At 36.9% G+C, this 23703-nt stretch overlaps 2 protein-coding genes and 2 non-coding genes across 11 annotated transcripts; 2 read left to right on the top strand and 2 right to left on the bottom strand.

The window, feature by feature from the left end:
- Nucleotides 1-849: 849 nt before the first annotated feature.
- Nucleotides 850-15361, top strand: LOC100181590 (bromodomain-containing protein 3). Of its 4 annotated transcripts, none has more exons than XM_002127206.5 (22): nucleotides 850-2401; nucleotides 2622-2810; nucleotides 3066-3203; nucleotides 3415-3594; nucleotides 3901-4113; nucleotides 4664-4948; nucleotides 5407-5502; nucleotides 6001-6119; nucleotides 6350-6478; nucleotides 6710-6923; nucleotides 7513-7629; nucleotides 7982-8139; nucleotides 8680-8851; nucleotides 9121-9256; nucleotides 9574-9687; nucleotides 9914-10024; nucleotides 12289-12335; nucleotides 12890-12967; nucleotides 13154-13279; nucleotides 13564-13677; nucleotides 13934-14199; nucleotides 14629-15361. In XM_002127206.5, the coding sequence occupies exons 1-22, from the start codon at nucleotides 2378-2380 to the stop codon at nucleotides 14852-14854; spliced, it is 3252 nt and encodes a 1083-aa protein (XP_002127242.1). In that variant the 5' UTR covers nucleotides 850-2377; the 3' UTR covers nucleotides 14855-15361. The 4 variants fall into 4 exon arrangements, with proteins under 4 accessions (XP_002127242.1, XP_018668912.1, XP_018668911.1 ...); XM_018813367.2 differs by having other exon boundaries at nucleotides 2286-2401; nucleotides 4682-4939; XM_018813366.2 differs by having other exon boundaries at nucleotides 2286-2401; nucleotides 4682-4948.
- On the top strand, nucleotides 8266-8319 carry mir4163 (microRNA 4163). The gene has a single exon (NR_034559.1). It is a non-coding gene; the product is annotated as a microRNA 4163 (primary transcript).
- On the bottom strand, nucleotides 15094-20981 carry LOC100183122 (integrin alpha-M-like). 5 transcript variants are annotated; one of them, XM_026835960.1, is made up of 13 exons: nucleotides 20377-20981; nucleotides 19490-19739; nucleotides 18970-19087; nucleotides 18566-18746; nucleotides 18353-18419; nucleotides 17992-18134; nucleotides 17285-17390; nucleotides 17117-17231; nucleotides 16255-16325; nucleotides 16079-16102; nucleotides 15743-15850; nucleotides 15228-15319; nucleotides 15094-15120 (listed from the first exon to the last, which is right to left on the bottom strand). In XM_026835960.1, exons 1-11 carry the CDS (start codon nucleotides 20604-20606, stop codon nucleotides 15797-15799), a joined length of 1359 nt encoding a protein of 452 aa, XP_026691761.1. In that variant the 5' UTR covers nucleotides 20607-20981; the 3' UTR covers nucleotides 15094-15120; nucleotides 15228-15319; nucleotides 15743-15796. The 5 variants fall into 5 exon arrangements, with proteins under 5 accessions (XP_026691761.1, XP_026691760.1, XP_026691763.1 ...); XM_026835959.1 differs by having other exon boundaries at nucleotides 15094-15319; XM_026835963.1 differs by lacking the exons at nucleotides 15094-15120; nucleotides 15228-15319 and adding an exon at nucleotides 15951-16012 and having other exon boundaries at nucleotides 15769-15850; nucleotides 20377-20980.
- On the bottom strand, nucleotides 20071-20152 carry trnal-uag. Its single transcript has one exon. It is a non-coding gene; the product is annotated as a tRNA-Leu (tRNA).
- Nucleotides 20982-23703: the final 2722 nt, after the last annotated feature.

The raw sequence follows: 23703 nt of genomic DNA, 5'->3' as shown, positions 1-23703 counted from the left end.
ATGACGAATCAACATGATATGTCAAATTGAAGTAACGATAGTGGATTACAAGTGGATTTATTCATTACAGGATTTATTGAACATAATGTTTACGAATGCTAAAAGAATTCTCCTGTAGTTTGCAAGACTACTGCTTCAAGTTCAAGACGTTCTAATACAAGATTTGCAACTTTTGGTTATTTCTAAAAACAGCCTTTAGTATTTTTAGCAGGATTTACTAATCAGAAGTTTACACATAATGTAAATATAAGGAATAACAGTTAACTTATAGTCAGTTTTACCCCCACAAAATTAGAAACAGACTTTTATCTACACAGATTGTTGCTCTGATTTTCTTGCAAGAATCCTATATAGTTAAACATTGCTTGGAAGAGTAACTAAGGATCTTATTAAACAGTATGCAGAATCCCATTAAAGTTTATAAAGTGTTAGTAAATAATAACTAGATTCACCATTATAGCACAATCTGTAATTTAAAGACAGGAGTCTTCAGTCTTCACTAGTACCCAAGGATCGTTGACTTGTACAAAGTGTAATATTTGCAAGCTAACAATGTACACTAGTTGCTAGAAACAGTCCAAATATTGTTTATTTTGTCAGCAACTGTTTCGCGAACATGCGTTTTTATGCCGGCTAATTTCACAAGACACATGCAATATATATATAGGTGATTTTATTTGAACCACTGCAGCCTAATTTAGCAACAACGTTACATTTAAATATGAAGGATCCTATAAACTTTATTTGCTTAATAATACAAAAACTGTGAAAAAATCTAATTTTCGAAAACATAAAAAGATTTTGATTTAAAATTAAATTACATCAAAGTTTGTACTATAATTTGGATGAGTGTTTTTAAGCCAATGTAATTCTGTGGAATAATGTTGCAAGGGTAAAGGCCTTTATTGTTATAAACACTTTACAACATCATATAGTTTAGTGCCGTTCAATGTGCATTAAACTTTGGTCATGTAGGTCATTGTACACTGACTGTGTGTTGAAGGTTGCATACAATATTTTGGTCTGACAAAAATGGCTGGCAAAGAGCTCCTTGTATACATTCTGTGTGCTGTTTTTGTTGTATGTATTTAACTGTATTGATTTAAAATGTGGGCATTGTGGTATTAATACATGTGTAGTACATGAATATTGGTATAGGGAATTTGTATATTAACCACAATGTGTGTGTGTGTGGTTTATGTTGGTAACAATGTATGTTAAGTAGGTCACAAAACGCAAATAGGATTATGTGAAATATGGAATGCATGGAAACTGCTGTGTGGGTTTCTAATTACACCTAAAACTGCTGTATAGGGCATTAAAACGCGCGTTGTTTAGAGATAGTTAATTGGCTGACACCTTATTAATCAACCTTGCGCCTGTGTTAAGATAACCACAACGAAGCCAGGAAGTCGCTGGTCACACACGCACCCGGGAAACTAGTGTTTCCTTGTATACACAATCAACTTTTTCGTGGCGCAATTTAAACCTGGATGCGGCGCGACTCTCCCGCTTTTTTCTGCCGCCACAAGTCACGTGACAGAACCTTTCTCCTTAGGTGTAGACGAGATTACGTCACGCTGTCGCCAGATGCGACGCGCTAGTCACATGATAGTTACATCGCTTTTTTCGCGGCAGGCAGCGCTTATAAACAACAGATGCACAACGCCAGATTGCCAGTATAAAGGAGGACACAGCGCGTTCTAAATAACGTATGCACCTGTTCCTTTATATTCAAACCACAGCAGCGGGATTCCAAGTAACTGTTCCTTTGTTCCAAGCCGCAATACAAATATTGTTCGTTGTATGTAAATGCTATGTTAACATTCTGTTAGGTGAATAGCAACTTAAAGCAAACAAGTTGGGTTACTGGAATTCTATAACCTTACAGACATAAGGTTACAAACCAGTGGTTCCATACATTCAGTAGACATACCGAATATAGTAATAAAGGTGTGGTATGCAAGTTAGGTTAATTACAAACCAAATAAGGAATCAGTAATAAATAATAGAACCAGACAACACACCACACCTAACACTAGCTTTTATGCTGAGTACAAGGACTTTGATCTAAAATTGACATGGGAGTAACAAAACGTACCGATGAAGAATCTTAACAAAACTTGAGTTCAGAAACCACTGCCATAATTGTTTAGTGCAACTAACTGGGGTAGTGGGTCAACTGTGGAGTAAATTCTATTTCCCTATGGTACCACCATTACACAATGGTGGTCAACTAATCTATAAACACATTGTGTTAAACTTAATGTTCTTTATTTACAGTGTTAGGAATTATAGTTGGACCTTGTGGTCTAAATACATAATTCTGGCGGAAACTAATCGTATCACCTCTACAAGATAACATTGGGTGGCCGTTATGTCTGTTGTAAACACAACCATGGTAAGCATGGCTTGTGTTGTGTGCAATACTATGGGTGCTATTTAACCTTCATAGTTAATATAGTAAACATAGAAATGAGTGTGGGACTACCCCAGCCTAAAATGTTTAAGTCAGTAGCGAAACAAATACATTTGTTATCATGAGCCGTTGTATATTCTTTTAATCAAATTGAAGTCCAAAACACTTCAAGGCAATTTATAATTTTATTTACTTCTTACAGTCTACAACGGTAGGCAGTACAGTGCCCCCTAGTGACACTGGAGCCCCCGAAAAGCCGAATCAGCCTCGGCGGGGGCGTGTCACAAACCAACTACAATACCTTCGTAAAGTAGTTATGACATCACTATGGAAACATCACTTTGCGTGGCCTTTCCATGTGCCCGTGGATCCTGTAAAACTGGGATTGCCGGTAAGTTATGTATTCACATTCTAAAATACATAACGTGATTGCGCCACTGACTATCACGTAATAAAACATTGTATGCTCGCCTTACATAAAACATAATGTGACTATCTAGTAATTAATAACGTAATCGTGTCATTAAAGAAAGTAAACATGTCACTACTGCACATTAGAATCTCGTAGCAAATAAATAGTCTTAAACTCTGAAAATCAGTTTCTATTAAAAAAAAACATTATAAAAATGTTAATTTTTTTTTGCAGGACTACTTTGATATCATTAAACACCCAATGGACATGGCCTTGATTAAAAAGAAGTTGGAAACGAACCAATATTATTCAGCCAAGGAATGTTTGCAGGACTTCAACCTTATGTTTAGCAATTGTTATATTTATAACAAGGTAATTTAATAACAATATTTTATTTGTAAACATTTTAGATCTTCATGTAAACTTAAATTGACTTGTTATGACAAAGTTTAATGTTTACACTTAGAAACAAGTAAAACTGCAAACATTCACAACAAATTTTAACTCATTGGTTGTAACGTTTACAAAATGCCTTGCTTATGTAAAGTATGAAACGCGTATAACACGACACCCATCTTTACAGCCAACCGATGACGTTGTCCTTATGGCTCAAACTTTAGAGAAAAACTTCCTCCAAAAAATTCGTGATATGCCGGCTGAGGAATTTGAAGTCCAACCCACCACCAAGGGCAAAGGAAAACGTGGTAGAGCTGCTAGGGGGGCAGGTGCTACACTTACTAGAAAGCAAACACAAGATGCTTTGGTAAGTTTTTAAGGATTCAGCCAAGCATAAATGGCTGCCAAGTTTTTCTGTTTCGGGTAAACTTTTGTAAAACTTTTAATGAACCTTTGGGTAAAAACTCCAGTTTCGATGCTTATGCATTGATATTATTGTTGTCGATATGTAACCTTTGGCAAGTTATTAGGATTACTTCAACCTGGTTGTCCCCTATGGGTAACTATTGAAACAGAACACCCATGTTATAAGTTTGAATGACTTTCGAGAATAAACAACTTACATAGATGTATTACTTCAATATATTAACCAACCCACTATATACCTCCACAGCCACAAGTAGCAAAAGTTGGCCTTCCTGAAGAAGCTCACTCTGTCACTTCAACCAATGATGTCATCACCCCGACACACCCCCCACACACCCCTCACCTAGTTCACACCCAACACCCCATCCACCAACCCCACCCAGCCTTCAAAAGCGAACCACAAACCACTATCCCGCCTCAAGCAATGCCTGCCTCATTACAAGCTACTAATTCCCACCAAGTAAGTTGGACCCTATTATATAACAATCCCATTGTCCTATCCTATCCTACAGGAGCCAAACGGGCAATTAGGCATATGCGCCTAGCTTGTAAAAGAAAGATTTTAATCAAGTTTGCAAATTATATATGATTTAGCAGTTGGGTTTATCTGTTCCAGGAGGTTCATGCATTATGCATAACCACATTTGGTGCCGATTATATTTGGAACTATGTGTAAATTGTAATAATGCCTATTCATTTCATATAAGCTCACCATGGGTATATTTATGTTTCACGTGGCATTTTTACAATTATCAAATTTTTAGAAAGTTTTGTGACAATACGTATAATATATTGTTTCTCGGTATTGGCCAACTCTGGCCTAAACACCAGGCCCCTATGGTTTACCATTGAACTTACCCTGATCAGAACAAAGGGCTTATCTATGGCCTTTTGCAATTCAATGTTTATATTGTTTAAACCCCCTCGTATAAATCGCCCCCCTATTGCCCCACCCCTCAAAGTGGGGTTGCCTGCCTTGTGTATTTGAATGAAAGCAGCACTGACCTTAGGCCCACCTGCCTTCTAAGGCTAAGAAAGGTGTGAAGAGAAAAGCGGACACGACCACCCCTGTAATCACCACTGTGGCTGGTAAGAACATGACTACTGCATCTCCCGAGCATGATACATCACATGATAACGAGGAGTCTTCCCATGGGATGGAGGATATTGATCCCACGGAGACGACAACGAGAGTCCCCGGTCGCATTCAGTCCCTGGGGAGGAGGGAAAGCTCGGGGCGGACGATCCGACCACCAAGATCGAGGGACCTTGACTCTGAGGAAGGGGTGGGTGACGTGAGTGTCAACTTGTGTTTATTATATTGTTAGGTATTTAGTGTATTATGAAGTCTGGTGTTGTGGTACTTGCATCATAAAACCAGAAGATACCGTGTTCGATGCTCAATGGCTGCTACCATTGTGGGTGTATTTGTTATTAAACAACGCACTTAACAGCAACTGCTACAATCCAGTGGTCACTAATTAGTTGTAGCACCCTAAGTGTCTGGAACAAAAGGCCAACTTTGCCCTAAATCCCAACTCCATAGACCTCACCCATGTACAATAGAATGCCTAACAACAAGAACATCTAACCTTAGCTGAACTGCATTGGGTTTTGTGGTTGCTATGTAGAGCCGTACTGGTTTAAATCAAGTTACTAAAACTAGTGACCAAATGATGGAAGTCCTGGTTTGAATAAAGTATTAACATACCAACCAACCATACTTTATGATTCACAACCCTTCATTCCACAGGAACTCCATAACAAACGCCCTAAGATGGTGAAACTAACCGAGCAAATGAAATATTGTAATAACCTTCTCAAAGATTTCTTTTCAAAGAAACACGCGGTAAGCTACAAATATCTTAAACATTAGTTAGAAGACCGGTTTGTAAAGAACGTTTAGTAGTTTGTCATTTAGACAAATGTAAATTTGGTGCAAAATAATTAAAATGTTGCTAAAATATCTAGTTATTGTTTCTGTGGCAGCTATTACATAAACCCTATAATTGAATAGATTAGAACAAAGATAAAGTGTTCTCTACATTAGTATATGTATCAATGCACTTGTGTACTGGAACCATTATGAAGGTTGTGTTATATTTAGTGTAGTTGAGATAATGTATTGTCAGATAGATGGGAAAACCGAAGCATATTAGGAGACGGTGTATTAACATTAATGCCTAACTTGGAAAGGCATTCATAGTTAGCCATATGGATACAACCCTATTTAATCATTATTTATCATGTTTATTGGGTGAAGTAGCACAAAAACTTGGGGTGGTCTGCCCCCCTTACCACCCCATGTTAGTTGCCTATTTACATATTTATATGGCTTCCATTACAGAGCTTTTCATGGCCGTTCTACAAGTCTGTAGATGCCGATCTATTAGGACTCCATGATTATTATGATATGATCAAGAATCCCATGGACCTCGGGACTATGAGGAAAAAGATGGAAAGCAGGTGAGATGTTATTACTGGTATGGCACACTACTTGGTAGAGCTGTATTTACCACCATGTATATAAGTGTTGTGCATCGTTGGGGCAAGCAGAGACGCACTCACCATTGAAAACAGTACTTGCCCTGTGTTGTATTTAAGCCTAACGATAAATGACTATTTTTATTTGTATTTTTTTACGGCCACATTTTGTGTGTATAATGTCTGAATGTTAACAACAACCTTCCCCACAGGGAATATCGCACCCCGGATGAGTTTGCGTACGACATGCGACTTATCGTAACCAACTGTTACAAATACAACCCCCCAGATCATGATGTGGTTGCCATGGCTAAGAAGTTATCGGATGTTTTTGAAATGAAGTAAGTTATTGCATGTGTGAACACTAGAACCCACTGAGGCAGTATATAGACAATTGATAGCAATTCTATAGGGGTGAGATTTTCAGTGATGGACACCTGAAACCTGAAGTACCGTTTTTTTATTTTTTTTATTAAAGATCTTGTATAACGATGTTAACAATATGCTTATGGAGATGTGCTGACCATAGTTGCCCCATTACCCCAAGTTTAATAAAAACAATAACCACCCAGATTTGCGAAAATGCCCGACGAACCCAGATCGGACTTTGACCCCGAAGTTTCTCGGAATGTTAAAGATGTTCCCGATAAATCTAAGAAAGAGAAACGGAGACGGAAACATAAACATTTGTCACCCACGGAAGATTCATCGTCGGAATCAGAGTCGTCGTCCTCCTCTGATGAAGATGAGGAAAGATCGGAGAAGTTGGCATCACTCCAGGAGCAGGTGGGGGTATATAAGTGTCCCTTTGTTGAATTTAAGTAAAACTGGGTGATGTGTATTCGTTTCATTAAATAGTATGAATTTATAAATAATGGAACGTTAGCTTTAGCTATGGGCGTATGTGTCCTTGGGCAAGACACCATGGTCCAGCAGGTGGGGTATAAGTGTCACTCTATTCAATTTTTAACAATATTAGAGTCACAGGGCACCAAGTTTTGCTTCACTGATGGGTTGACCTGCAACTTGTCTCAATAATCTTTCTAATATTGTAAAAGTTGACTTCAATGTGTAAAGTATCGCACAATATAACAACACTATATGAATTAATTAGTGACTCTTTACGACTAATTAGTAATTTATTCTTGTGTGCCTTTCTCCTTGATGACAACGTTATAGGATTCAGCATAAAATGACAATGCTAAAACACAGTTACACTCTGTGCTGACATCTTGTGTAACTGTATTTTAGCATTAATAGGTTATCATTATTCATTACCCAGTGCAAGTGACATGTGACCCCAGGCACAATGGATGTTACATGTCACTCCTAACCATAAAATAAACAAACTAACAACCCATCCCCCCCCTTCCAGTTAAAGCAAGTCCACCATCACCTATCGCAACTAACGGAGCAACAACAACGATTGCTGGGTGACAACAAACCTAAGAAAAAAAAGAAGAAAAAAGATAAAAATCGATCCAAAAATAAGGTCAGTGAAATTAGCTTATTTATCCTCGCGTGGCGCTGCAACGACAGTCCTTATAACCTGTGTGTTCTGTTTCATACAACTTCTTACCAATTACCACGTATGTAACTTTGTGGGAAATTGTTTTAATGGGAATTGTACCACACAACTAACTATAATGCTAATTGTGTTCAAATCTTTCACCTGGATATTTTCAATTCACTGGATGTTATCAGTTATAACATTAACTCAACTTCTATCTCTGCCACACATTTGTATATCGCAAGTCACTTGCTTTTAACCCCGTCCTTAGACAGTAGTTTTGACATTAACTGCCTTATACGTAGCAACCAATCTAACCACCTCCCCACTATAGGATGAAGATGCAAAACTAAAGAAAAAGACCAAACCCCCCAAACCTGAGCGCAAACCACCCTCCCCCCCGGTAACTACGAGCACCCCAGCGCCCCCCGCCGCTGCTAAACCAACCGCTACTAAACCCAAGACCGAGGGAACCAAGAAAGGAAGGAAGGGGTAAGTTGGCTGTTGCGTTTATAAATATATAGTAGGGTGAGGGGACACCTTCAACACATAATATCCAAATATCCTGATCATGCTTTACACAGTATAAAATAAAATGATAGTTGATTGTTTGTTGATTGTATATTACAGAGGGGGATTTCCGTTTAGGTTAACCCACCTCTGTAGTATACAATCAACGAACAATATTGCCAGAGATGGATATAATAATATAGAACTGACATTAACCATGGTGGCATATTCTGCCACATGGCTTAGGTTTATTACAATGTAACAATTACTTGGGTTTGTGCTCTGGACCACCTCTGCCATACATACCACGACGCTTATGTGCCCTTTGTAGGCCTCACTCATTGTGACACCCAAGGTACTACAACCCATTTGTGACCACTGGGTTAGAGCAATATTTGTTAAATGTCTTGCACTCTTGCCCAAGGATACATTCCCCAATGAGTATTGAGCATTGAACCCAATATCCTTTGGTTAAGATGAAGCACCTAATTTAACATACAAGTAACACATTATATCACCCAGGAAAGCTACCAAGAAGGGCCAGCCTGATGTTTATCATTATCAAAGTGAGGAATCCGACAATGAGAACCTTGAGCAAGCTAAACCAATGACTTACGATGAGAAACGACAGCTATCGTTGGATATAAATAAATTACCAGGGGATAAACTTGGAAGAGTGGTCCATATTATACAGGTAGGTGGTTGGTGGAGGGGGGGTGCTGGAATTGATAGAAATGGCATATACGACATGAAAATTGCTTTAAATGCATACTGATATACAAAAATACATCGGCAGTAATGGTATAAATCAAACAGAAATATCAGGAATTGCATTGAAATAAAATAATTTCTATCGTAGTTTAGTATATTAAATGGTAGCTTTAGTAGCTTATGCTATATAGCTATTATCTAATACATTAAGATCACATAAACAACATAGAAATAACCCACGTACCCCCACAGACAAGGGAGCCATCTTTAAAAGATTCCAACCCGGATGAAATTGAAATTGATTTCGAAACCTTGAAACCGTCCACCCTTCGTGAATTGGAGAAATACGTGATGACATGTTTGAGGAAGAAACCTCGCAAACCTTACAGTAAGTTGGTTGAATGATTATGGTTTATTTATCTTTAGCGTATGTGTAGCTTGTTTATCCTCAAATTTTGGGGCTAGAGCAAAATATAAATAGCACAATTTTGTTTTGCCGGTAAGTGTTTTGTTTAAGGACATTACACTTCCACAATGGGTGGCAGAATTAAACCTTTAAACCAAGTGTTGAAGCCGATATCTTACAATTGGAGCTCTAAACACTGCGTGGCTGTCTTGTAAACTATGATATAAACTTTTGGCTAGAACTGCAATGGCTCCTGTTGTTTTTATAGATTTATAATTTGGCAAATATTTTTTCGACAGCCAAGAAACAACCAGCCACAAAGGAACAGATGATGCAAAAGAAGAAAGAGGAATTAAAGAAGAGGTTGGAAGATGTTAGTGATAAACTAGGGATGCCAAAGAAACCAAAGAAAGGTGAGATGGGAGTCTTGTAATTGTTGTGCTAAAGTCTCATAGTTGTCAAACATAGGGAACCTCATCGATTAATGTGGTGAATGCAATATACTTTGGCTCTGTTTGTTTGTATAGACACCTAGCATCTTTAGCTGATTTTTCATTTTTAAAGTCTAAAATGTTCACTTCCACAAATAAAAAACTCTAACATTTTCCCCAAAATCCTAAATATTTTCCTCATTTTCAGCAAAAGCCGGTGTTGAAGCTTCGTCCCGTTTGTCGGCTAGTTCGAGCAGTTCTTCCGAATCCGATGACTCGTCGTCCTCGAGTTCCAGTGGCTCATCAGATTCAGAATCAGGTGACTAAGCAAATTTTGATTGTGACTAAGCTCATTTATTCAGACTAAGCAATTAAGCAAATTTTAGGTATGCTTCCTAATCTTAAATTTGGTTTGTTTTAAATGCGTATTTCACATTATTCTTACCGTTTAGAAAATATGAATTTGAGGGTAGCTTTGGGCAAGACCTTTATATTAGCCCTATGTGTAACCATAGGTGCCAACTTTGTTTGTAATTTACTCATTAATGCTAAGTTCTGGGGTGGGCCTGCTCACCCTGCCACCTCAGGTTTGACGCCTGTAACACTTTGCCTCGAAATTCACTTTTAGCACATTGGGCTAAATTTGCCACAGGTATTTTAACCACGGTGGCATATTCTGCCGCCTATCTTAACAGTAAAGGTCGGTGGCATTTGTCACAGTGAATTTCGAAGGTTTTCAGATAAGTGTTAGTTGAAGTTAGTTAGTGAAAGAGACTGGCACCACTATTTGGCATATTGAAACGGCGCAACTTATGTTGCAACAATGCACATTGTGACAAAACCTTTATCTTTGCGTGCCATCTTTTAACGTTATCGTCATTTTAAACTTTTTTACAAATGTCGTTTTTAACAAAATTGTTTTTTTTTCTCCTGTTTACATTATGTGTGGAATTAATTGCTTACCTGTGCGCTAAATGCTAATTTTAAAACTGTATTTTTATTTTTTCACTTATTTTTAATATCTTTTTGATTCTTTCGTCGCTTTTCTCGATTTCCCATCATTTGTGTTCATTCTTCGTTGTTATATATGATATCTATGTTGTTTATGTTGTTTCTATGTTTGGCCATAGCCGTTTATCAATTTGCCAAAAGTGTTGCCAGCTAGAAATCCCCAGTGTTTCCCATTACTAATCCTATTTATTCCAAACAGCTTGACTTCAAGTAGCAGCTAACACTGCTCAAAATAAACCTGGAAACACTCATTCAAGCCACAAAGAGTTAAACTTATTCTCCACCATTTTATGCTCTTATCCTGCGCTGTTCTTTTTTACGACATTTTAACTCTTGTGTAAATATTCGTTACCGACCCCGGTTTTCGTTGATGGCATTGTAACGTTGTTATGTTCGTTTTGTCACAATGTGCATTTGACCTACAAACAATGACGAATATAAAATGCCCTAATTAACACCTTTGTTCAGAGAATGACAGTTCAGTTTCAGGTTAATTATCGTAACGTAAGTTATCTTTTGGAAAATCAAAGCTACGGTGAGGATATTGAAAAAATGAAAAATCTAGGATTTGGGAAATCGCGGTAAAACCAAGATTGCTATAATGCTAAGGATAAAAAAACTATGAAACTTAAATTAAATAAAAGTCTAATAAGCCTTCATTTAACTAAGTCAATATTTCACGAAAGAAACTGCAAAAACAGGATTGAACCTCCATGTACAGTCAGAAGCGTTTTAACTAAATGATGAAATGCGATGTAGTTAATGTAGTTTGGTAAACATTTGACGCGTTACAGTTAAACAACTATACACCAAGATAAATCATTACAGTTTTAGGAAAGAAACTGCGTTAAGACAGTAATAGTATAATGTTAGTTCTTCAAATGATTACATTATTAGGTCTTCAGTGAAAAAAATGTAGGTCAGAACAACTTAAAAATAAGAAGCAACGATAAAACTATAGTCATTATAAAGCTAAAGATTGAAATATAAAACTTTTTCAACAACATGCGTGACTGTTACACCCCCAACCATAGGTACTAATTATGGGTGTTGGGTCTTATTTGGGGTGGTGGCAGGACAGGATAAAAGGATTTTGTTGTGTATGATTAATCTAACTTAAAGTAATAAGTCAGTTTAAATAAATAAAGTAAAACAGCAGGTCCAGATTAATTCCAGTTTCCAATCACAGCTTTCCGATAAGTTATTTTTATTCCAATGAAAACTTCAGTGGTCAGCATGCCTTAAGACCAGAGGTTATAAGTTCAGGGCTTTGTGCTTCTACCATTGTGTTTAATGTGACTTAAGATAAACGGCAATTGCTACAACCCAGTGGTCACTAATGGGTTGTCCAAATTGTCAGCCATAAAGTAAAAAATCACCCACAAAGTAACATACGTGGTAACTCGGTGGGCACAAGGTGTATGAAACAGAACACCCGTATAACGACTGTCCTTACCGCGCCATGAGAGGTTAAACAAGTCACTTTTATTCACGCAATAGGTATTAAATCTTAATTTAATAATTTAACAAATATGTTCTTGTTCAATTTGTTTACTTTAATTTCTCAAACAGAAATACGGAAACCGAAGCCAGTTGAACCAACCAACCCCGCACCTCAGGTAAGAACCTTTAGTTACTGGGTTCAAATCTAAATGCTGGTGATCATAACTTAACCTTATCGTCACTCATTTGTTTGTGAATTTTCGCTGCTTATCCACACACTGTAATAGCCTCAGCAACTCGACTGTTGGTATGTGAGTGGCAACCATGAATAAGTCACTCAAGTTCCCACCCACAAGGATATAAATGACTAAACCAACCAAAGGTCATGTCTGTTTATTCACACACTGCATTAGCTCCAGCAGCTTGACTGTGGGCATGGGAGTGGCAACCATGGATAAGTCACTCAAGTTCCCACCCACGAAGACATAAATGACTAAACCAACCAAAAGTCATGTCTGCTTATCCACACACTGCAATAGCTTCAGCAGCTTGACTGTGGGCATGGGAGTGGCAACCATGGATAAGTCACTCAAGTTCCCACCCACGAAGACATAAATGACCAAACCAACCAAAAGTCATGTCTGTTTATTCACACATTGTAATAGCTTCAGCAACTCGACTGTAGGGAGTGGCAACATGGATAAGTCAAACCAACCCCGTTTATTTCCAGCCCCGCGTTCCCCCCCAACCCCCCATCCATCAACCACAACTAAACCAACCAACAAACGTTGTTCCGATCCCACAAAAGGTTTGCATAACTTTGTATTGAAACTACTGTAGAAATATATTATAAACAGTTTAAAATGATAGGTGTGTATTTAACCATCCTCAGTGTTGGATGAGACAAGAGTGAGTGTTACAAGTACCAAGCTGGTCTTTATATAACACTCACTCTTGTCTCATCTTACACCAACAACCCCCTTTATCCCCGCAGCCCCACAACCAACCCCCAACGAACATCATACCCCGCCCACCCGTTGTTAACCCTCCACCCCCACCAAGTGGTAGCGTGATCGCACAGCAAGACCCGGGGTCTTCATTATTACATCACAGACCAAATGTTAGTATGGTTATGACATCATAAGTCTATTATTATATAGGAAATTTTTGTTTTAAAACAAGCTAACAATTTATTAGGCGGGTTTGGCCTTTTTTGCCTTAACCCAGTGGTTACTACAAAAAATAATCACCCACAAAGTTACATACGTGGTAACTTGTAAGCTGGAATGAGGCATATAAAACATAACACTTGTGTTATATCGACTGTCGTTGCCCCGTCATGTGAGAATAAATAAGTTACATTCATTGCCCAACATATTTATTACTAACGAGACGTCCCCTCAGGTTCAAGTTCAACCAATAGTGCCACCCAGTGTTCACACGTCCGAGACACAAATAATCAACACAAGCTCAACAGCGCTCCGTGTGGAAGATAATCAAACCACCCTCGTTAAAAAGGTGATGTCATAATGTTGTCATCGTAATTATTACTTATGCTACCAGGTATAATGCAAAATAGTCTTTTCAGTTCCTCTCATATAAAAACTTAATCTCATTCCGACTATTATTTTTATTCAACAAACTTTGATAAAATCTTGTGGCAGGTGAAATAAAAAAAACATTTTTATATCTGGTAAACTGTTAAATACATGTGTATGTTACAAATAAAAAACCACCTATTATGACATCACAACAAACCATAATCGCTTCACAGAATGAAATAAAAATGAAGAATCGAAGCTCGTGGAGTAGTCTTGCCCAAACCTGGGGTTCTAAGGGGGTTTCCCAACCTGGGGTAATGACCCCTAACCAGCCCCAGTTGTCGCGACCCACCAACGCAGCCGAGAGTTTCGAAACATTCCGCAAGCAAGCCGAGGAACGAAAGCAAATGTTGGCTTTGTATAAACAACAAGAGGAACAGAAGAGATTGGACAAGATTCAATCAGAAGCTCAACTTAAACAAGAACAAGACAAACAAAGGTGTGTGTGATGTCATAATATATTGTTATGTCATATTATTATACTGACTCAGTTTAACGGATGTTTGTGGCGTTGTGTATCGAAAAGTTAAAGGTTATTGGGTTAGGCTGAAGTATTATTCCTGTTTTCATTTTCTTTTATCGTAAATTTGGTGTAAACTAAAGTATTCCAGAATTTGTTAACAATATCCACACGACTCAAAATAGCATTGTATCCATTCTACAACATGCCAAAGGTTTATCAACTGTTGCTGTCCAGCATGTTACAACTGATTTCTAAATATTTTCTCTGGCATTTATTTGCACATTTTGTCCTGTAAAAAAACATAACAATATTTTAGGTGATTTGTTTTATTGGATCTCAAATTTATAGAATTTAATCTGTTATTTAATAATTTTAAAGTTGTATTGTATTATTGTTACATCACAGAGAACAAAAAGAAGCAATGGAAGCTGCAAGGAGGCAATCTTCGAATGGGGGCGTGACTGGGGGTGTGACTGGGGGCGTGGCAGCCGACCATGAGGAGATGAGAAAGCAAAACCAGATCGCCCGAATGCGAGAACAGCAAAGACAACGACGGAAGGAGATGGCGGGGCAGATTGATATGAACCAACAGTCGGATATTATGAAGAGTTTCGAAGAGAATAATCTCTGATTGTGCAATACTGTGACATCATAATGTGTGGTTGTGATGTCATATACAGTGTATGACATCATAAATGATTTGGTTGTGACATCATTGTCGCTAGATGGAGGGTTGTGTGTGACATCACAAGTAGATGTGACATCACAATAGGGTTTCTTCATATAGCGCCGTTTAGTGGCCGAACTCAATGCTGCCACACGTGGACAGGATTTGCAATTCTCCGAAAAAAGCTGCGTTTTCATTTTTTCTAATTTCTTTCGTTGGCTCGCACGAATCTGTAATGTACAGTTTCAACCATTAGGTGAATTTCACACTTTGTATATAAGACCCCCCCCCCCCTTGCTTAATTAGACACAATTTATTTACAACACAAGCCACTAACCCATTGTAACTAAGTTGATGATGTGTTTTCAACAGTTTTTGTTTCGCAAAAATTTTTTCGTTGAAATTTCCCTCGAACAGATGCGTGAGATTCTGCTTTCAATAAAAAGCCAAATTAAATTTTTCAACTTCTAAATTTAGTGCAATAATATCACGTGTATGTTACCATTAGCATAGGCGCCAAACCTGGGTTGACAGGGTGGGCAGGTTTACCCTGGGAATTTCTACACTGCATTAATTAGTAAACATTACAACTAATAAGTTAGATCCATTTCACAGAATTGTATTTAACTATTCCTGCCTCCCCTGCGTTTATAAAGTTTGGTGCCAATGAATTACCAAGAAATAGTATTAAGCATAAAACTGCGTGTACATTTTCTTGAAACAAACATTTCTTTTTGCGTCGTGAAATAATGATTAGTGCGCCTGGCTCCAAACCAGAGGTTAGGGGTTCACGGCTGCTACCATTGTGGACTTGTTTCTCTCCATGCTATATTAGATATTGTTAAAACCGACATTTGGCCTGCTAGTCTCACTGCATGGCAGATGTCATTATGGATGGGTTGGTTTCTAAAACAGCTCTTCTTGCATTTTGTGATGAGTGTCATTCCAGATGAAGACGACCTGTATATGCATAAGGTGCGGCACCAAATAACTGTCAGAAGAGTTGTCTTGGAAAGTCTAATATGTGTGGCAACAACAGTATTAGGGGTTGTTGGCTCACCTTATGAAATGGAAACTGCTGTAGCATAAAGCAAGTTCACTTCTTAAACAATAGATATTTCACTTAAAAAAGATATTTTTAAAATATTATAAGATTTCTATAAGTTAGAGAAACAACATTATACTTACCACTATGATGTCATAGAAGTTTATCTGTGATGTCATCATCAATTGTTTTTGTTTGAACAATCTTCTTTGTTTCAATTGTTAACAAGACAGAACAAACAAAACATAAAGATGATGTCATAATGGCAACATAATGACATCACAAACCGATGACAAATAAATGATGACATCATAGTTACCATTGTTTCCACTCCAGCGAATCCGAGCTCTGCTTGCTGTAAGCCGTTGTTTTCAGTACTTTGGAAACTTCCTGTTCAATTAATTGATGAGTAAATATTTAATTGTTACAATAAAGGTGACTGTGATATTTGAATTATTTCATTTAAACAACCTCCATTACTATATGAGAAATATTTAAACAATGTTTACAGCATAAGGTTTCCTTATTTATTCTTCTTCAATAGAAAAATCCAACATTCAAATCAAGCGAAGGAAATTGTCAACAAAACAACAGCCATTAAACCACACTATAGATATAAACCATTGGAATAGGGAAATCAGTTAAAATCTGTTAAACCTGATTGATTGTCCAACATAGGTAACTATGATGTCACAATTTGATTAATTAACTAAACACCGGTAGTAAGCAACACGTTGTAAGATTTACTTCCGATAATTAGCAAGTCGTTAATTGCAGCTTCTTGTAATTACTTTTTAATTAATGAGGTTTGTCTCAAATTTTGCAGATTGAATATTTACGAAACCCTATGTTTTGATATAAAGTAGTGTTTATATTTTACAATAATATTGTAATTTTATGTCAAAAAAATGTTTTAAAATAATAATAATGTAATTATTTCACTCTGAATGTTCTGTATATTACAATTATGCTGCTAATACGACTACCAGGCATGATCTATATTCATAAAACGGATCGGCCTCTAGAACAATGTTTAAAATTAAAGTCGATTTTAACAGGAGAAAGTTGATTGTAGACAAATGTTGGCTGCAATAAAATGTTAATTTTTATATCGGAAGATTTGTTGATAATAAGTCTGGCGGTAACGGAATATCTAGTTTTATTATATAAATAACCCCCACCTTCCAGCACCCCTGTGATTGACAGTTGAAGTGAGTCGACAACTTTGTTAAGATCGGAGAAAGTATCAAGACCGAACACTCGCTCGTTGTTGCCGAGTTCACCCGATGTTATAATCTGTTGGTTGAATGTGTTTTATATATTGTTGGAACAAACTTTAACCCCCCCACCTGTAGTTCTTCCTCCGAATACCCCTCCACCCCCACAGCAAATATCGTGATTCCCAACCCACGAGCGTACGCCGATGTTTCTTCCAAGAATTCTCGGTCGTTTGATCTGGTAATAAACCACAACTATGACATCATTAACCACAACTATGACATCATAGACTACCATTCTGACACCACGTACAACCATTATGACACCATGAAAGGAATATACGCCCGAATTACAAACTGAACCATAATCACAATTAACGAGGTAATCAATCAATCAATCAAGTTAATGTTTAAAGATTTGAAGCTTAAATCAACGAATGTAACTTTTGCTTGTCATGGATTATGCATTATGACATCATTAATCACTTAAGTGAACCGCATGCAACCCTTGTTAAACATGAAAGGTCAAAATATTGATTTCAAAATTTTCAGTAAAATTTCGTAGAATGCATTTAATTGTTATTTCACAGAAAAAATGCGATAATTGTTTTCTTAGTATTAAGCTATTCTGGCAATGAAACAATTATATTACATTGTTTGAATGAAAACTTATTTATCCTCGTGTGGCAGGGCAATGATAGTTGTTATAACACGGGTGTTTATACACCTTGTGCCAGCTTACAAGTTACCCTGTATGTTACTTGTTTTGCATAAGTAAACATACACTAATAATAGTTGCTGTTTGTTTATGAAACAATTCCCATTATGACATCACTTACTGTCCATCTGTCAACAGAACAATGACCTTTCTCGTCGTGGGGTCACTGTATCTAGTAGAGTTCATGAACTCTTCAACTGTACGGTTCAACGCATGCGCTGTAAAGGTCGTGAACCCTTGGAACTGGATGGAGTCTACCGCCATCTGGAGGAAATTGTGAGTTTAATATTTTATCAAAATAAAAGTTTTTTTTTAAATAACAATTTTATTTTAAGATAACAAAATTTAAAGCCTAAAAATTTAATGAAAATAAATACAAATGTTTCGTGAAACGATAAAAAGTATGAGAAAGATAATCAGATAAAAAGTGAAGCTTTTGAACACTGTAAGAGCAGTGGTAATAGTATAATATTATTTATCACCTGGAACTCAGCTTGTGTTTTATATTGTCCCAATCCAATTTCAACTTTCATGTAAGGCTGGACCGTTCTGTGGATTGTGTGGGTTAGGATAAAATGAACAGGTATAGGGTAAAATAAATAAAAAAGCATCGGTTAAAATTAAACCACAAACTTGCTCACAACAAACCATACATGATGTATAGTATCTTGTTTAACTATCAGTACACCGCCTACCTTGTTTCATAATAATGTGAATACTGTATCACTCCAACATTAGCGAAGGTGCTGATATCGAATCTGTCCGTAACATTCTTTACCCATTGTTTAACACGATCAAAGTTGAGAGGGTCGGGCACGGTAACTGACCCCGAACCATCCAATAGAAAAATCAAATCTAAATCTTCAACAGGGCATTCTGTAAAAGTTAATGAATGTAATAAACATTTTATTTGTCTCCTTGAATGAAGTAGCAAAAATCAAATTAGTTGAAACAACAAAGAGGAGGGAATTATTAGTAAAATGACAGTCGTTAAAAACGTTACAAAATATAGTTTGCAGATTTAACATGTATTGTGTTTTATCATATAAGTATCCACACAAACATAATATATTGCATTTATAAGATATTTATGTTGTACTTGAATCTGCTTGCTTCGTATCTGTGGACCATGTTCGTCCCTTATCATTAGATGAATAACAAACACCGTAAGTGACATATCCAGATGAACAATTCCTCATTCGTAACGGGGAGCAAACCTGGTGGGATAATTGGTTTGAATAGAAAATGGTTGTGTAGCAAATATAGGCGTAAAGTTATGTAATTTTTTTGTTAAATTTAAAGTGGAATTGTTAAAATGCAGTTACAATAGTCTAAAACATAAGGGGACCTCTTAAGATATGATTTTACTTATGCTGTACACAATAAATAATTGAATTTTACACTTAAAGTTGAAAGGAATATATATTAATTGTATAACAATTCATTTATTGCATGAAAAAATGAGTCACTCACAATTAGATTTGGGCCATACATTTGTAATGCAACAAATATATTGCTAAAATAACTACAACATATGCTATGTCTACAACCCCCTATGTTTAATAAACATTATGCCAATGTCCTCGTTTTATTTAATGTATGAATAATAAACCACTTACAGTTAAGTTGGGGCCAGGTGGCGAAAGTATTTTACTTAAACCAAGCGAGTCTCTTCCTGGGAGAGATTTGGCGTCGGATTGGTTAAGAAGGGGTACAACGGGGTAACATGGGGGGGTTATGTTGTTGAAGGTGATGGGGCAAGAAAGGATTCCCCCTGGGCCAACAATCTCGCTGGATGAAGGAGTTAAACTGGGGGCTGCACCAATGGGGTTGGTTGTGGACCCGGATTTAGGGGAACCAACCAAGAAACTGTAAAAATAAAATAAAACTTGGTTTGGATTATAAAAGCTGATATGGTTTACCAGACATTTCCATGTTATACCAACTTTGCCCCCAAAGAGAGTCTGTTGTACCCAATGAATAATATATTGTGTTTGTTTGTTTTTGTACATTAGTCACACTGGGTGTGTTAATATTATATGCGTTTTTAATAGTCCAACGGAAAGCTTTCTGTATGATGTGTATTTTAGCCTACTTAATAGAACGAGACGGCATTCTAATCCTTTTATTGCGTCATAAGCAAGGTATTTATTATCTATTTCTTTGCGATCGTGTATTAAACCGGTCGCCGGCGCAAAAGTGGCAGCGGTGGGATTCGAACCCACGCCATCGAAATGACTGGTGCCTAAAACCAGCGCCTTAGACCACTCGGCCACGCTACCCGACGAGAGTGTTAAAGCGAAAGACGCGCTATATTGGAGGGGCATGTGTCTACTTCGCCGTAAGTTAACAATATTAAACAGTTATAAAATTTTACAGAATTCTATATTAATTGTTTATTTATTGTATCAGCAACAAATGTTTTTTAGTTGTACTTAAATGTTAATTTGAAAAGGTGTTTTATTTTTTATAATATAATAAACAATAAACAAAGTTATATACTTACGTAACTTCCGGTGGTTGCGTCAACGTGGCTTTGACGTTCAGCGTATAACCAAAGTAATTTGTTGCGTTGTTGGAGTCATCAATTATATATTTTGGATTGTTGGTTACAACGTTGTAACTTGTCACGTTTGGAATTTGCATAACCGTAAAATAAATAAACAAAAAAGATAATTTCTTGAGACAAAATGAGCAGCAGAACCGACAAAAGTCGTCATTGCTATTTAAAAACATATTTGTTGCCTAGCTTTCTGCAAAACAGAAATAAAAAGTCGAATTTTAACACAGTATTACCTGACAACAACTGTCCTGTTTCAAAATGTTTTACTGATTTATAACTTAACTGTTGTTTTTACCTTAAAGGCGCAAAGCTCTCAAAAACAAGCCAAAAAATGCTTATTTTTATTCAGCAATATTTAACCGCAAAGAGCATTGTTGATATCGTGCGTCACAATCAACCATAATGACTCGTTCATTATGATGTGACAAACGGCCAGTTATTCGAAACATATTGCATTGTTCTTTTGAATGTTTCCGGAATACGTTTATCCAATCAGAGCTCAATAAATTTGAACCACATCCAAATTTTTTTGAGTTCAACATCTCGCCGTATAACCAATAATATTAAATTATATTGACAAATATAGTTGAGTGAGGGAAGATGGAACACACCTTTATTGTGTGCTAAACGCGTTTCATCTTCCCCCACCCTACTATATATAATAAATGTGATATATTTATCTCTTCGCATACAATAACCTGGTTCCGATTAATTAAAACAACGTGTTTAAAACACCGGTAAAAAACTAGTGCACAAAAAGCATCAAATAATAATAATAATAAGTATTGACATATACTAACTAATAAGGTTTGTTACGCTAACTGTTATAACTGTCCACCATAATTTCTAATTTTCCCTAAATTAACGCAATTTACGATAAATTCGCTCAGAAATGAAATATAAACAAGTCCCAGCTTATATATTATTTAGCATAAACTCTGATTAATCTTCTGATTTATATTCGCGTGATTTTATATTTTTGTTGACAAAACAAATATTTTGCGCAAACCAAATTACTGAGACCCACTAACATATGATCGAGTTAAAAAACGCGTTTTGCAGCCAACAAGTATTGTGACGTCACTTTGTCACGGCGCAAAATCATTAAGCACCTGTGACGTCATAATCTGGCAATTGTAAATGAGATTCTGGAACGAAAATTGCAATTGAGAGATACAGAATATCTTCATATTCAGTTTTTGTGACGTCACAATACGAACAATAAAGTGCAATTGTTTGTTCATAATCACGATCCCGGCATTTACATTTGCACGATTTAACAAACTCGTGTGGACGCCAACTCCGTGTTTGTGACATCACAATTACACTGTTAAATTCATTGTTACAGGTTCTAGATCTAGAACATCAAATAACCTCCTATGACGTCATAACTGAAAAAAAGTTTTTTATAACTACATTTTTTTTTATTACTACATCATTATGACGCTTAGTTGTCACGTAACAAGATAACCGTCAACGTCACACACGCACCTATGTCTAGGTAACAAACTCGATTCGCAACCAATTAATACGTCACACACGTGTATTGTTGTAGCATAAACACGTCATAGACGCTACAAGCTACAGCAAAACCTCGCTATTTAATTAACGAAGTTACACATACTTCGTAACTGGCGGCGTGGCCTGTTAACGACGAAAACAAAGGTTAGATAAGTGCGTGTAAAGGTTAACTTTTGAGATTAAATTTTGTGATGAAGTAATTTGCGTTATTTAAACTGTTGTTAAGGGACATACTTCCTTTGTGACGACATATCAATTTGTCTATCTTTTTCTGCGATCTGTTTTTGTATTCCTTTATGATGTCTTACGATATCCCATGGAACACGGTATTTAAGCCGGAGTTGGCCCATTGCCTCCCATAAAATAGCAACACAAGCACCAAATAAACAGCATAACACAACGCTTTACAAAGTTGTTTACAGATCGGCGAATTCTTTATATTTATAGTTGCTGCTAGTTACCTTTAGTGTGGGATAGCGTCGTGGACTTATATATTTATTGTGTTTATATTTGATTCCAATGCTCAAATGCTTCTATATTTATATACAGTTGTAAGATTAAAGGGCAGTTTATTCTGTATACAGTGTTGGTGTTAAGTACTCGATACACCCTATATGTAGAATAGGGGACGTGAATACGATTCCAGTGTAACCGGTTTTTAATATCTTCACGTTTCTATCACTTCGCGACCTCATGTATTTGGAGGTCTGCTCGGATTCCTCAAGGCGAAAGTCGACATTAATACCAGAGGTTTTATTTTCGAGCATTTGCTGCGAATCACTTGTCGACTCTCGCCCCGGGAAATAGTAACTTAGCACTTTAATACGAATCACGAATTCGTTAAGCACTTGGTTGGTAAGGTTAGAATAACGGGAAGCAAAGATTAAAATATGTTGTTACAGCTAAGCCTTGGTATGTTGGCAGATAAGCTGTCGGTTTGTTTTGGTCGAGACGTCAGCGTGTTATAGACCGTAGATTCCAACCGCACATGATTAGCAGATATGCTGGGGATTAACTTGGTTTGTTATCAACCAAGTTACTGTCTGGTTACTAAACTCATGATCAGCAGATGTTTCGGACAGTAACTTCGTGGATAGTAACCTCTTTTACACTGATGATGAACCAAGTTACTGTCTGGATACTAAACTCATTATCAGCAGATGTTTCGGACAGTAACTTGGTAGATAGCAACCTCTTTTACACTGATGATGGACCAAGTTACTGTCTGGATACTAAACTCATGATCAGCAGATGTTTCGGACAGTAACTTGGTAGATAGCAACCTCTTTTACACTGATGATGGACCAAGTTACTGTCTGGATACTAAACTCATGATCAGCAGATGTTTCGGACAGTAACTTGGTGGATAGTAACCTCTTTTACACTGATGATGGACCAAGTTACTGTCTGGATACTAAACTCATGATCGGCAGATGTTTCGGACAGTAACTTGGTGTATAGTAACCTCTTTTACACTGATCACGAGGCAAACTGTCTAAAACAACTTGAGATTAGTTTAGTATACAGCAGATTTAACGCAACATAACATCGCATTCTTGCCAATAGGTTAAAGGCCAGATCCCGTAGTTAATACTTATCACATTGGTTGGTCATTCATATAGGCGGAGATAAGCAAGGAGTGCATGGATTAGTGTGAATATTAAAATCACCTGGGGACAAATATTTACGATATTACAATAAAGGTATTATGACGTNTATAAATAAACATACACTCACATCGTAATCTCA

This window comes from Ciona intestinalis, chromosome 9 (genome assembly GCF_000224145.3).
Source record: "Ciona intestinalis chromosome 9, KH, whole genome shotgun sequence".
NCBI lineage: Eukaryota > Metazoa > Chordata > Ascidiacea > Phlebobranchia > Cionidae > Ciona > Ciona intestinalis.
The sequence above is the reverse complement of the archived record's forward strand: the minus strand, read 5'-3'. Positions and strand labels throughout refer to the sequence as shown.

Coding starts and splice junctions, on each gene's coding strand:
- LOC100181590 (XM_002127206.5), top strand. CDS start 2,378: ATGTCTGTTGTAAACACAACCATG. Junction 2,402..2,621: donor CTGTTGTAAACACAACCATG/GTAAGCATGGCT, acceptor TACTTCTTACAG/TCTACAACGGTAGGCAGTAC. Junction 4,949..5,406: donor CTGAGGAAGGGGTGGGTGAC/GTGAGTGTCAAC, acceptor TTCATTCCACAG/GAACTCCATAACAAACGCCC.
- LOC100183122 (XM_026835959.1), bottom strand. CDS start 20,606: ATGTTTTTAAATAGCAATGACGACTTTTGTCGGTTCTGCTGCTCATTT. Junction 18,135..18,352: donor AAACACAAGCTGAGTTCCAG/GTGATAAATAAT, acceptor AATTTCCTCCAG/ATGGCGGTAGACTCCATCCA. Junction 16,326..17,116: donor AATCACAGGGGTGCTGGAAG/GTGGGGGTTATT, acceptor TTAATTGAACAG/GAAGTTTCCAAAGTACTGAA.